We start from the raw sequence: 11717 nt of genomic DNA, 5'->3' as shown, positions 1-11717 counted from the left end.
TTCATTTTAAGGAAAACTTTATAAAGTTTAAACATTTCTGAACATAAACATTTGAACATTTCAAGACATATACAATTCTTAATATGAAACAGTAAATATCTCTTATTGTGCACACTCTTGAGTAATTCAGAAAATAAACACTTATCTTTTGCCTGCTCTCTCCTAGTCGTGGCATTTTTAAAATCTTACATCTGTCTCTTGAGGCACTTTCTGAATGACAAGGCTTTTGTAACACATGAATCGTGATGCTGACAGAGACTCTAGCGCTATCTTGAGGCGCCTTTAGTCCACACACCCGCAAGAGCTGAGCGTCCACACTGAAACTGATCGGTTAAGCTTTTTTATAGAGACATGCTGGCAGTGTGAGGCAGCTACACATGCAGGCTGAAATACAATTTTACACTGCAAACAGGTTTAATTTTTAAAAACTGGACCGACATAAAAGTAACTGTTTTCCTTCAACTGTTTGTAACATCATTGATGTTTCTCGATCTGAAGGATGAATGTAACTCCTGCACTCCTTGATTCTCTCCCAACGTCTGAAGAGGAGATCCTGTTGGTGTTGAGGGTACATTATATGTTTGAAAATAACGTGTCCATGTCTGGATTGCAGTGACATTAATCACATGCTCACAAAGTCTCCTGACAGAGTAATGTACCCTGATTTAATACTGAAAATAGTGATCCAACAGTTTTCATATCCACAAATACTGATAGTGCTGAAATGTTCTAGCAATACAGTTCAGTAAGTGCTTGTCCGCCTCCCTGATTAAAACACCCATCAACTTGAACATAATAACTTTACAATTACATGAAAATGGAGTCATAAATGTGCCATAATAAAACAGAAAACAAGGCCACGCGCAGTTGTTCCTGAAATGTTTACATTTTGGCCACTGAATTTCCACAGGACAGAAACAGTTGATGAAAGTGTAAACTAAGGGGTTCCCCCACTTCGACCCAGGCAATGATGATGGAGTGTGCTGAAATAAATGAGAACTTGAAAGGGGGGAGTCTTTGTAGGGGCAGGACTGTGAGTCATGACGTTTATCGTTCTTGGTCAGAACAAGGCAAATAAAAGAGCACAAACCCATCCGTTACGGAAGAGCTTGTTTGTCTGAGACTGAAGAGAAACTTCCTCAAGACGTGGAATCCTGCAAGGTGACAGCTAGATGTGATCGGGGCGGAGGAGATGGGTCGCCATGGTTACGCCGTGTTGTTAGGAGACGGCAGCAGCATCCAAAGGACTGGGACTGGAGGGATGCTCCTCTGGACCGTGTGAGGACTCTTCTCCTTCAACATCTAAAAACAGGAAACAAAAATGTGTCTCACATCTGCTGTTGAGCGATGGAGGGCGACCGACAAACTTCTTCTCACCAGGACGTTCGTCTCCTCGTTCCTCACTGTGCTCCTCCTGAACCTCGGGGATTTCGATCTGACCCAAATCCTGCTCATCTTCCAAGTTGGATTCCTTTTTTAGTAAATGAAAAAACATTTTTATGTTCCGTTTATGTTGTAAATAAATTATAAAAAATTATCCTAGCGTGGTTTTTATTACCTGTGATTCAGAGAAACGGTCTTCGTCTGAGTTCCTGAACCCTTCTGGAGCTTCCATTAAGATTTCCAGACCGTCAGCTTCATCATCATCACTGCAGAGGGAGACAAAATGTAGACCTTGGTGATGTCATTACATTCAAATCCAAAACCGAGTTCCACCACCTAATTCCTCCTCCCTGGTTTTTCCGTTTTGTTTACCATCAGACTGAATCTGGATTGTCTCAGGCTGTTGTGTCCTGTCTCCACTGTCTGCTATCACACTGCAACACAATATTCCTCCACCTCTAAATATAGTCTTTAATATCCTGCATTCACGTTGTTGCTGAGTCGATCGAACTGAGCCCAGCAGCAGCAGAACAAGAGTCTATTTTTATGATAATAACAAAACAAAGGTTTAAAAAAAAGTCTCCTTTAAACAGTTTTTAACATGATCAGGAATCCCCATCTGGACCCAGATCTGCCAAATAGTGAGACCAACCAATCATTTCAGCCCCTTCACCTCAAATGAAAGGAGCTCCTTTAATGTTTATCGTCGTCTAGTCTCAGCTTTGAGGAACGCTTCTTAGAAAATATCATCATTCTGCTTTTAAAACTATTCTATTTATTTGTATTTTCACCACTAGCAGTAATAAAGAATCGCTGAGGGAGAAGCGGTCGTTGCAGAACTGGGTTGCGTCTTCACACACACACTGAGGAATGAGTTCAGATGTAAATACAGTTTTAAACTTTAGTGTTTTCATTCATGGTTAAGACAAGTGATTGGAAACTTTCATCCTTTTTTTTTGGACCAACCTATTTTCCATCTGAAATACATTGAAGCCATGAAAGCAGGAAAGGAGGATTCAAAAACTGAACAATGACAAAAAAATTAATTCATTCCAGTTCTGACACAAAAAAAATAAAACACACACTGACCTTCCTCCAGAGTAAAAGATCTCTTCTTCCTTTTCTTCTTCCTTCACTCCTTCCTGTGTTTCGTTTTGGTTCTCCTTTCCTTCATCCTCTTCCTCTCCTTCTTCCTGTTGTTCCTCATCATCGTTTCCCTCGTCTTCTTCCTCCAGGTCAGCGCAGTTAAGAAAGTCGAAGCTTTCGAGGGCCGTCTCTACTTCCTGTGTGAAACTAGAAGAAGTAGGAAAAGGAACCTGCGGAGGAAACCAAAACAGATCCACGTTTTTAGACGTCGTTACTAAAGAAACAGGAAGTCACCGCGGACGCTCACCGTCGGAGCGTTCTCCACTTGTTTGGACTCCTGGACGGGCTGAAGCGTCTCCGACCCTTCAGTTGTTCTGTCTGTTTCTGCTTGGTTCTGTCCAACCTGTGCTGACGAGTTCCCAGAAGCCTCGTCGTTGGCCTCCTCCACCGAGACGTACGCCTGCGGGACGCGGTTTTCAGGTGAATCCTCCTTCCTCTCCATCAGCGCCACCGGAGGAACAGAGGAAACGTCGGGACATGAGCAGCTGAGGTCGGCCGAGGACTCAGAGAGGTCGACCGACTGGATGGAGGCCCTGTTTGTGGCGGTACAGTCTGGACTCCTCTCTGATTGGCTGTGAGAGAAGGAGGTCAGCGGGTGGCCGTTGGGCACGGCGTCCGCCTGAGAGAAAACTTCGCTGGCTTCCGTCTCGTCCTCCTCTTGATTGGAGGAGAGTGACGGCGTGGAGGCGCTGGACTTGTGCGGCGTGAGCGACATCTGATTGGTCAGGGTGGCGTGCAGCATGTTGGAGGCCGTCAGCCGCTGAGCGTGGTGAGCCAACGCGGGACTGGACGAGTCGTCGGAGGATTCAGAGGAGTTGGACCAGACCGTCCCATTCTCCATTTCACCCTGTCGCTTCAGAAGAGACTGCAGGAGACAGACGGGAGCGTTAGAGGCTACCGATGGTTTCTCTACGGCTGTCAGATTATATCCAGAAAAAAGCAACATAAACGCAGAATTCATTCATCCGGCGGTTCCCCCGACCGGTTAAGAATAACAGTTATTTATATTTATCTACCGCTCCTACAGGAACACCAGTGAGGAACAGATTCACTTATCGATTATCCCAGAGTAACATGTGTACAACTCACAGACTGTCAGGAGGAAGAAAGACGAATGTGTGAACACAAGGATTCTGGTCTGGACACTTTAGGTCACATGTGTCAAACTCAAGGACCGGGGGCCAAATGTGGCCCGCAAGATCATAAAAGGTCAGGGTGTGTAAAAATAAATAGGTCAAAAGTTTGCTTTGACCAAAAATTACATTTACCACAATGCAGCAATTAATTTGACAAAAACTTTTTGAACAAAGTTAATGTTCTAACTTGTGTTTGATGTTATTCTTCTTTATTCATTGATAGTTTGATCCTTGATTGATGGAGTTCTGTGGGTTTAATAACCTGACAGATTAAAAGGATTTATGTTAGAACAGAGAAACAGATTTTTTTTCTGTGTAACTGTAATGTTTGTAATTTGAATCAGTAATAAATTCAGAGTTATTTAACAATAAGGAGTAGTTACATTTATTTTGTATTACATTGAGTTACATTTAGTAGCATTTATTAGTTACATCTGGCCCTTTGAGGACAGACATTATGCTGATGTGGCCCTCGATGAAAATGAGTTTGAAGGAACCAATTCTCTCCTGAATCCTTCTCTCTGTTAGTGGGAGATAAAAAAACTTTTTAACCGTTTTAATCCTAAGTGCAGGACGCTGGTGTTGGTTTGGTGTAATAATGCTGTAGGTAAATAAATGACAGGCTAACAGGGGCAGAAACTAAATGTTATTTCTGCGTTCGTCAAGGAGACAAGACAAAAGCATGTATGGAGAACCACTGGATGAATGGATCCAGACACGATTCAATTTAATTTACATCATCACTGTTTAGCAACCAGACTCACGGTTCACACAAGATTTACAAGGTAATACAAACTCAGGTAAATCATTATTAGTTAGTTTTTGTCGAAGAATACCTCTGATAAAAAAGCTTGAATCTTGTTAAAGATATGAATCACTCACTTTAAAAGACAAAATCGGTATTGAATTAATTTAAGTTATAGAAATATCAGAAATTGCAACCCTGAACTGTCTGTCTCAGGAAAATACACATTAGAGTTAAAACATGACAAATTAATTAAAGACAGAATACTGTATTTGGATTACAAAGTGCACCTTCAACGAAGGGCCTATTTTAAAACTTTTAAAAAAAAAATATATATATAAGGCGCGCCGGGTTATAAGGCGCACTGTCAGTTTTTGAGAACAATGAAGGATTTTAGGTGCGCCTTATAATGTGGAAAATACTGTACATTAAAAAAAACACCAGTGATATTTTCACAGATTAGATTCAGGTTAAACAGATCCAGACTTTTACTATCAGAAGCCCGACTTGATCAGAACTAAACAAATGATTCCAATTACAAAACAAACCGCTGTGTCCTCAGCTAGCGCTACGACCCAACACACACCGGCGGAACGGCGCTGAACGGACGCGTTGCACGGCCGACTTCACGAGGTGACGACGCCGTCCTGTCCGTCAACGCGGCGTGGAACGCCTCCACCGGGTACCGGCTCTGTCTGCGCCCGCCGCCAGGCTCGCTCTTCATGCAAAGGTGAGGAAGAGGAGGGACACGTTGGAGCGCTACTCCACTACTAACAAACAGCTACAGGGACCACAGCTCTGCTCGTACATGCTGCTGTCGTACATCCCGCTAACGCTATCACTCATTCGCCGCGTGTCCGACACGCCGCTCCCGTCGCCACGCCTTCTAACACACAGGACTCTGTGAATACCGACACACACACCGGAGCTACCGCTACACACACAGCAGTGGGGGAGCAGCTGCAACAGAACAAGTCGGTGACATGACAGCAACGATAACCGTCAGTGAGAATGAAAGAGAATATACAGATGTGTGTGACGGCGTCGTCGGCGTCACTCACATAAAACACCTGCTCTCGCATAGAGGGCGTGTCCGGGGGGCTCTGATTGGACAGCAGCCGTTTGGAGACAGTGCTGGTCGATGACGTCTGGTCGTCCTTATCGAACGGACTAAAATGGAAAGGAAATAAACGTGAGAAGAAACAGAGGATGCCAGAATAACGCGTTCACGACGGCGGTGGGGGTGGTGGGAGTTCATCACCTCCAGGTGACCTCCAGGTTCAGCTTCACCGTCCCCAGATCGTTGATGTCCACCGCCAGGGTCTGCGGGAGTGGGCAGAAGAGGTCGAGCATCTCACAGGAGACGCTGCCCACCACCACGTGATTGGCCAGGCTCTTCAACTCCGTCACCTTGGCAACCGAACCCAGCAGAAGTCAGATGGAGTTAGCATCTTTTAACTGCAAACAAACAACCTTGAAACTAGGTTCGTTTTTACCCCCACCAGTTGGTTTTTGGTTCCGTTACCTTGATGGACAACAGTTCCGTGATGAGAGGCAAGAAGATGTATTCTTCGCTGTCCCATATCTGCTTGTTGCTGACTTCCACGCGGCCTCGTAGCCTCCAGCGCTGCCTCCCGTAACGCATCAGCACCTAAACGAGGCGTCAGAGAGCTAACATGATGCCACCTATAAAAACACCAGTCTACCATCTCCTGTTGACATTTCTTACCTCGTACTGGTCACCGGCACACAGTCGTGCAAACCCAGCAAGGCCTGAAACGTTTGAGACGACCAAATCAGAATAGCGGGAGACTTAAAGTTAGAAAGAGAAAGAGAGAATACCTGCTGGAGCGGAATGTGACTCACCCTTCATCTTCACATGAAACTCTCCCATCTGGCTTTCCAATTCGCTCTCAAGTGAGCACATGTGCTGCAAGACAGACAGATGGCGGGAATTCAACGATCTGATAGTGATTTGTTCACCAGAGGATAAAACAACACATAATTTGCGGAATTTGGTTTTCCGCAGGTGTGGTCTTGGAACGCATTAACCGCGAGTAACGAGGGATTACTGTTAGTCCTGAATTGCACTAACACACTGACCTCAGGTCAGCCACTCACCTCCGTACACTCCCTGAAGCCCTTGTTGGCTTCGCTCAGACTCTCTCTGGCCTCCTTGCTGCCGGTGGCCGAGTTGAAGGCCGCCACCATCTTACTCGCTCCGTCACGCAGTCGCCATTGTATGCAGTAAGCATCGTACAGCTCCTCCACCTGGAAGGACACACATCTCACAGAGTTCAACTGAAAGCCAAGGAATATTCACTCGAAGAGAGGAGATAATTAATATAGGGATGCATTTCCTGTTATCTAGTGTATTAGTAATTTTATGGAAAACATAAACTGGTTGTGTGGGAGTGAGAGAGCAGCAGAAGCATTCTTTAAATGTTCATATTAAACATTTTGAGTCTATCTGGAAGCAAACCCAGCGATGGAAACCTTCAGGTCCTGAGCTTTATAGCAAACAGATGAGTGTTTAAACACAGAGAACTTTATTATTCATCTGGAGCCTCATTCTAATCAATCATTCTAACTTTAGCTCCACTGACTCCTGAGGTAAATATAGCCACAGCAGAAAGAAATGAATCAAAACCACAAATTAGCGGCCAGGGAAACCGAAACAATGAACTGAAAGACGTCGAAAAGTCAGGTGATAATTCTGTCTGGGTTTGTCACTAAAGATTAACATCACACACGAGTCTGTTTAATTAAATACTGAATATTTACATACCGTCATGAACACACACACACATACACACCTTGCTGAGATGGAATTCCAAGCGACGCATGAACCTTTCTATTGCTTTCACTTGCTACAGAAGAGACAAAGGGTTAATGTTAACACTCCAAGACAGGAAATGTTTTTAACGTCCCGTACTCGCCGAATACGACGGCTTTGAACAAACTCACCTTGTCTTGTTCATACAAAGATCCCTGCAAAGTAAAGAACAAGAACGGGATCATTAGCATCACTAAACGTCAAACCCTCATCCTGACTGACTCAGGAGGAGGAGACGACGGAGCAATAGGCAGAACCGGTTTGACCGGTTTGACAAATGTCTCACCAGGCGGCCGTTCCTCTTGTTTTCTCTGATCTGCTGACCCAGACTGTCCAGCTCGAGCTGATGGACCTGCAGGTACGACCTGCCGACAGAATCACCATCAGCATAGCATATTCAGGGACGAAACATTACAGTCACACAGAAGAAAATGTTTTTCTGTTCTAACATAAATCCTTTTAATTTGTCAGGTTATGAAACCCACAGAACTCCATCAATCAAGGATCAAACTATCCAAGAGAATAAAGAAAAATAACATGAAACACAAGTTAGGACATTAACTTTGTTCAAAATATTTTTGTCAGAGTTAAAATGGGCTGAAGTACTGCATTGTGGGAAATGTAGTTTATTTTTAGACACTCTGACCGGGGCCACATAAAACGATGTGGCGGGCCACATTTGGCCCCCGGGGCCTTGTGTGGTTTACTCACTGTAATCCTCTGCGTAAGGCGGCGTAGACTTCATCCAGCCGCTCAGGCTGGGGGGTTTTAGCGGGGGGCAGTTTGGTGGATCCTGTGAACATCCTGCTTCCTTACAAGGCACGTTTCTCTCTGATCAAACGGTGCTGGGGGAGCTGGGAGGGGAGGAGGGGCAGAGAGATGGAAGATGGGATCGTTTCTGATCATTCCAGGAACGACAACGTGAAGCAGGAGAGTTGTGCTCACCTGCTGGGTGGGGGGAGGCTGTTGCTACTGTAGCATGCTTTATGGAGAGTTCAGTGCCGTGTGTCCTGAACAAACCAGAGGACATGTCCTGCAAAAACACCAGAGGAGACGTTAGAGACAAACTTCCTCTCTTCATACCTCACATTCCTCCTCCGACTGATAATCAAGAACGTCGCTGGATGAAAGCTGCGTCTGCGAAAAGAGGATATAAACCATTTTTCACTTCCTCAGTCTGACCACTTTGTGTTAGAAGATGCCTGGCAGCATGGATGACAACAGTAAGGAGTCCAGTCTGCTTTGCTTCTCTTCCCCTTCCTTCCCCACTTCCCCACCCCCCCGCCCTCCCTCACATCCAGCATCAGAACACAGGAAGTCTCATGGCTGACTCTGCACAGGAAATTCTGCACACAAGTTTGCCCCGAGACTATAAAACCATCCATCTTCTGGTGTCAAAGTGTAAAAAGTTGACCCCCACTCCCTACACCCTGGGGGGGGGGGTAATCCACTAAACGTGCAGATTATGAAGGAAAACTGAAGGAAGAGAGGGTCGTTCCTGAGCGGATCGACTCACAAAAGAGATTAGCGACTTAAAGAACGCTAAATCTGTCGAGCAGGAGCCCAGCCCACGTTTACACAGGAGAGACCCCCCCCCCCCCAGGACGGAGAACGAGTCGCATCAGCTCTCTCTTGTTTTACAGCAAACTCAGGACCAGCAGAGAAATGGGCTTCGCTCTAGGACCCATATGTCAAAGTAATGGCCCGGGGGCCAAATGTGGCCCTCCGCATCATTATATGTGGCCCTCGGTGGAACGAGATGGGACCAAACAGTTGGAGTATCTGGGATGCAAACTTTACTCAGGCATCATGATGCACTTCTAGAAAGACACACACACACACACACACACACACACACACACACACACACACACACACACACACACACACACACACACACACACACACACACCACTAAACAGACATCTGAAGGTGAAGCAGGGTTCAGCTCCACTGATGAGGTTGTGTCCTGCTCACACAGGTTCCTATGTGATGTGATGTGCTGCTGATCCCCTTCCTTACATTACAGATCATTAGCTGGATTAATCCTCTTCACAGAGCAAAGAGAACAAAGACGACACTGTTTCCAGTCACCTCACAAGACTGGACTTTTGCACACACAGCCTGGATCAGGCAGCATTCTGGGCCTGTTTTGGTCCTTCCACCAGTAAACACTCATATGTATGTGTGTTAACTGGGTCGGGCTGCCAACCCATAATAACTTTCACTCATCAACATTTTTTATTGTAAAATAACAGGACTGAACAGAGTCTAAACCAGGGTTGTCAAACTCATTTCCACCGAGGGCCACATCATCAGAATGGCTGTGATCAAGGAGCCAGGTGTAACTAATACATGTAGCTAAATGTAATGTAAAGTAAATGTAACTACTCCTTAACCTTAAATAACTCTGGATTTATTACTTATTCAAGTTACAAACATTATAGTTGACCAGAAAAAAATGTTTCTCTGTTCTAACATTTATCCTTTGAATTTGTCGGATTATTAAACCCACAGAACTCCGTCAATCAAGGATCAAACTATCAATGAATAAAGAAAAATAACATCAAACACAAGTTAGGACATTAACTTTGTTCACAACGTTCTTGTCAGTTAAATTGGATTATTTACTGCATTTTGGGAAATGTAGTTTTGGTCAAATCACACTTTTGACCTATTTATTTTTAGCTCTAGCGGGCCACAAATGATGAAACGGGCCACATTTGGCCCCCGTGCCTCGAGTTTGCCCCATGTGGTCTATTTTCTTACCCACTGTGGGCGTGTTACGTTTGCAGATCAAGCAAAATCGATCCACTCGTGTGTGGACATTCTATTGATTACTTGATCAGCTATTGATTGATGGATTTGAGGGAATATGAGCAGCAGAGCAGTGTTCATCCACAGTGTGTGTGTGTGTGTGTGTGTGTGTGTGTGTGTGTGTGTGTGTGTGTGTGTGTGTGTGTGTGTGTGTGTGTGTGTGTGTGTTGTAGGAGGAAGAGGAGGAGGAGGATGGTGTTACAATACAATGCAACCTCCCCTATTCCAGATTACTGGATTACGTTAACCCAGCAGCAGGCCATGAGTCGGATTAAAAAAGCAACACATCACGGCGGTGCTCACAAAAAAACGGAGTTACGGAAACAAACTTCAAACATGGTTCCGTGCCAGATTTGGTATTCCGTCCACATCCCCCCCCCACCCCCACCCCTCGACACAGGCCACAAAAAGTCCCCCCCCCCCCCGTCCAAATCTGATCAGGACCCCAAGGCCGTTTTCCTCTGAAGTGTTGCTCCACGGAACCCACAGCGAACGCCGAACACCAGATGGGAACGAGGGGGGGTCGATCCCCGACGGCGGGCGGACATTACTGGGGAACAACTTCACTCCAGCTCGGACGGACTCAGCCCACGTAGAGGAAAATTAACGGGCTTCTTGTCGTGACCTTTGCGATAAAAACAGCTGCCTACCTCTGTTTTAGTGTCCGACAACCACAGAACACGACGGGAGTCTCATTTCCAACGCGATTCTCCACGCAGTTAGCAGAGGGGAACAGTTATTCTGGGCGCTGTCCCTCTGCTTGATTTCGCAGTTTTTTGTCCACATTCAAGCTAACTGCAGTTGGATCGAGCTACTTCCTGTGGCGGGTTTTCACAATAAAAGCTCTGGAAGAGAACCGATGTTTACAGTTGATAGAAGAACAGAATGGCAACAAACTTCAAGAAGGATCTTCACAAAAAAGACATGCGCGCATACACACACACACACACACACACACACACACACACACACAAATATATACATGTACAGTATATAGATATACTGTACACTATCAGTCAAAAGTTTGGACACACCTTCTCATTTAGTGGTTTTCTTTAATCTCATGACTGTTTAAATTGTAGAGGATCACTGGAGGCATTATAACTATGAATAGATATAGAATGAATAAATATAGAATTATGTAATGAACAAATAACTCAAAACACATTTTATATTTCAGGTTTTTCAACTACTCCTTTCCTTGATGTCTGCTTCCTCCCATTGAGCTTCATGATTCTTCACCTGGAATGGTTCTCCAGCAGTCTTGAAGGAATTCCCAGATGTGTTTAGCACTTGTTGGCCCTTTTGTCTTCACTGTGGTCCATTTCACAAGCCTATTGGCTTCTACCCGTCAGCCCTTTTTTTCGGATGTTGTTGTTGATGTTGTAAATGTGATGAAGGTGCGAAGTCTGTCATATCAAAAAGTCCGGAAATAAAAAGTTAATAAATACACTTAATTTCATTCAAAACCATCTTGATTGGGTTTAGGTAAGATGACTCTGGAGGCCAGGTCATGTGACGGGGCATCCTATCACTCTTCTTATTGGTCAAATAGCCCTTACACAGGAGGTGTGTTTGGGATCATTGTCCTGATGATGGTAGAACTAAACATAAATTGGATGGGATGGCATGTCGCTGCAGGATGCTGTGGGGG

The 11717-nt window shown here is 45.0% G+C and overlaps 1 protein-coding gene across 1 annotated transcript; it reads right to left on the bottom strand.

Annotated features, from left to right (window-relative positions):
* LOC137599276 (rho family-interacting cell polarization regulator 1-like) lies at window positions 1-10871 on the bottom strand. Its single transcript, XM_068320118.1, has 17 exons — window positions 10714-10871; window positions 8192-8279; window positions 7958-8100; window positions 7533-7611; window positions 7378-7401; window positions 7227-7280; window positions 6532-6681; window positions 6277-6340; window positions 6140-6183; window positions 5936-6061; window positions 5672-5820; window positions 5472-5580; window positions 2777-3394; window positions 2473-2699; window positions 1559-1649; window positions 1378-1471; window positions 1-1302 (listed from the first exon to the last, which is right to left on the bottom strand). Exons 3-17 carry the CDS (start codon window positions 8047-8049, stop codon window positions 1220-1222), a joined length of 2004 nt encoding a protein of 667 aa, XP_068176219.1. The 5' UTR covers window positions 8050-8100; window positions 8192-8279; window positions 10714-10871; the 3' UTR covers window positions 1-1219.
* Window positions 10872-11717: the final 846 nt, after the last annotated feature.

This window comes from Antennarius striatus, chromosome 1 (assembly GCF_040054535.1).
Source record: "Antennarius striatus isolate MH-2024 chromosome 1, ASM4005453v1, whole genome shotgun sequence".
Classification (NCBI taxonomy): domain Eukaryota; kingdom Metazoa; phylum Chordata; class Actinopteri; order Lophiiformes; family Antennariidae; genus Antennarius; species Antennarius striatus.
The sequence above is the reverse complement of the archived record's forward strand: the minus strand, read 5'-3'. Positions and strand labels throughout refer to the sequence as shown.

What these genes read in the sequence shown, in the direction of transcription:
- LOC137599276 (XM_068320118.1), bottom strand. Translation starts at nt 8,049, where the DNA reads ATGTTCACAGGATCCACCAAACTGCCCCCCGCTAAAACCCCCCAGCCT. An exon ending in GCTTCAGGGAGTGTACGGAG is followed by an intron (nt 6,341 to 6,531) that starts GTGAGTGGCTGA and finishes TCTGTCTTGCAG; the next exon opens with CACATGTGCTCACTTGAGAG. An exon ending in ACCGTTTCTCTGAATCACAG is followed by an intron (nt 1,472 to 1,558) that starts GTAATAAAAACC and finishes TTACTAAAAAAG; the next exon opens with GAATCCAACTTGGAAGATGA.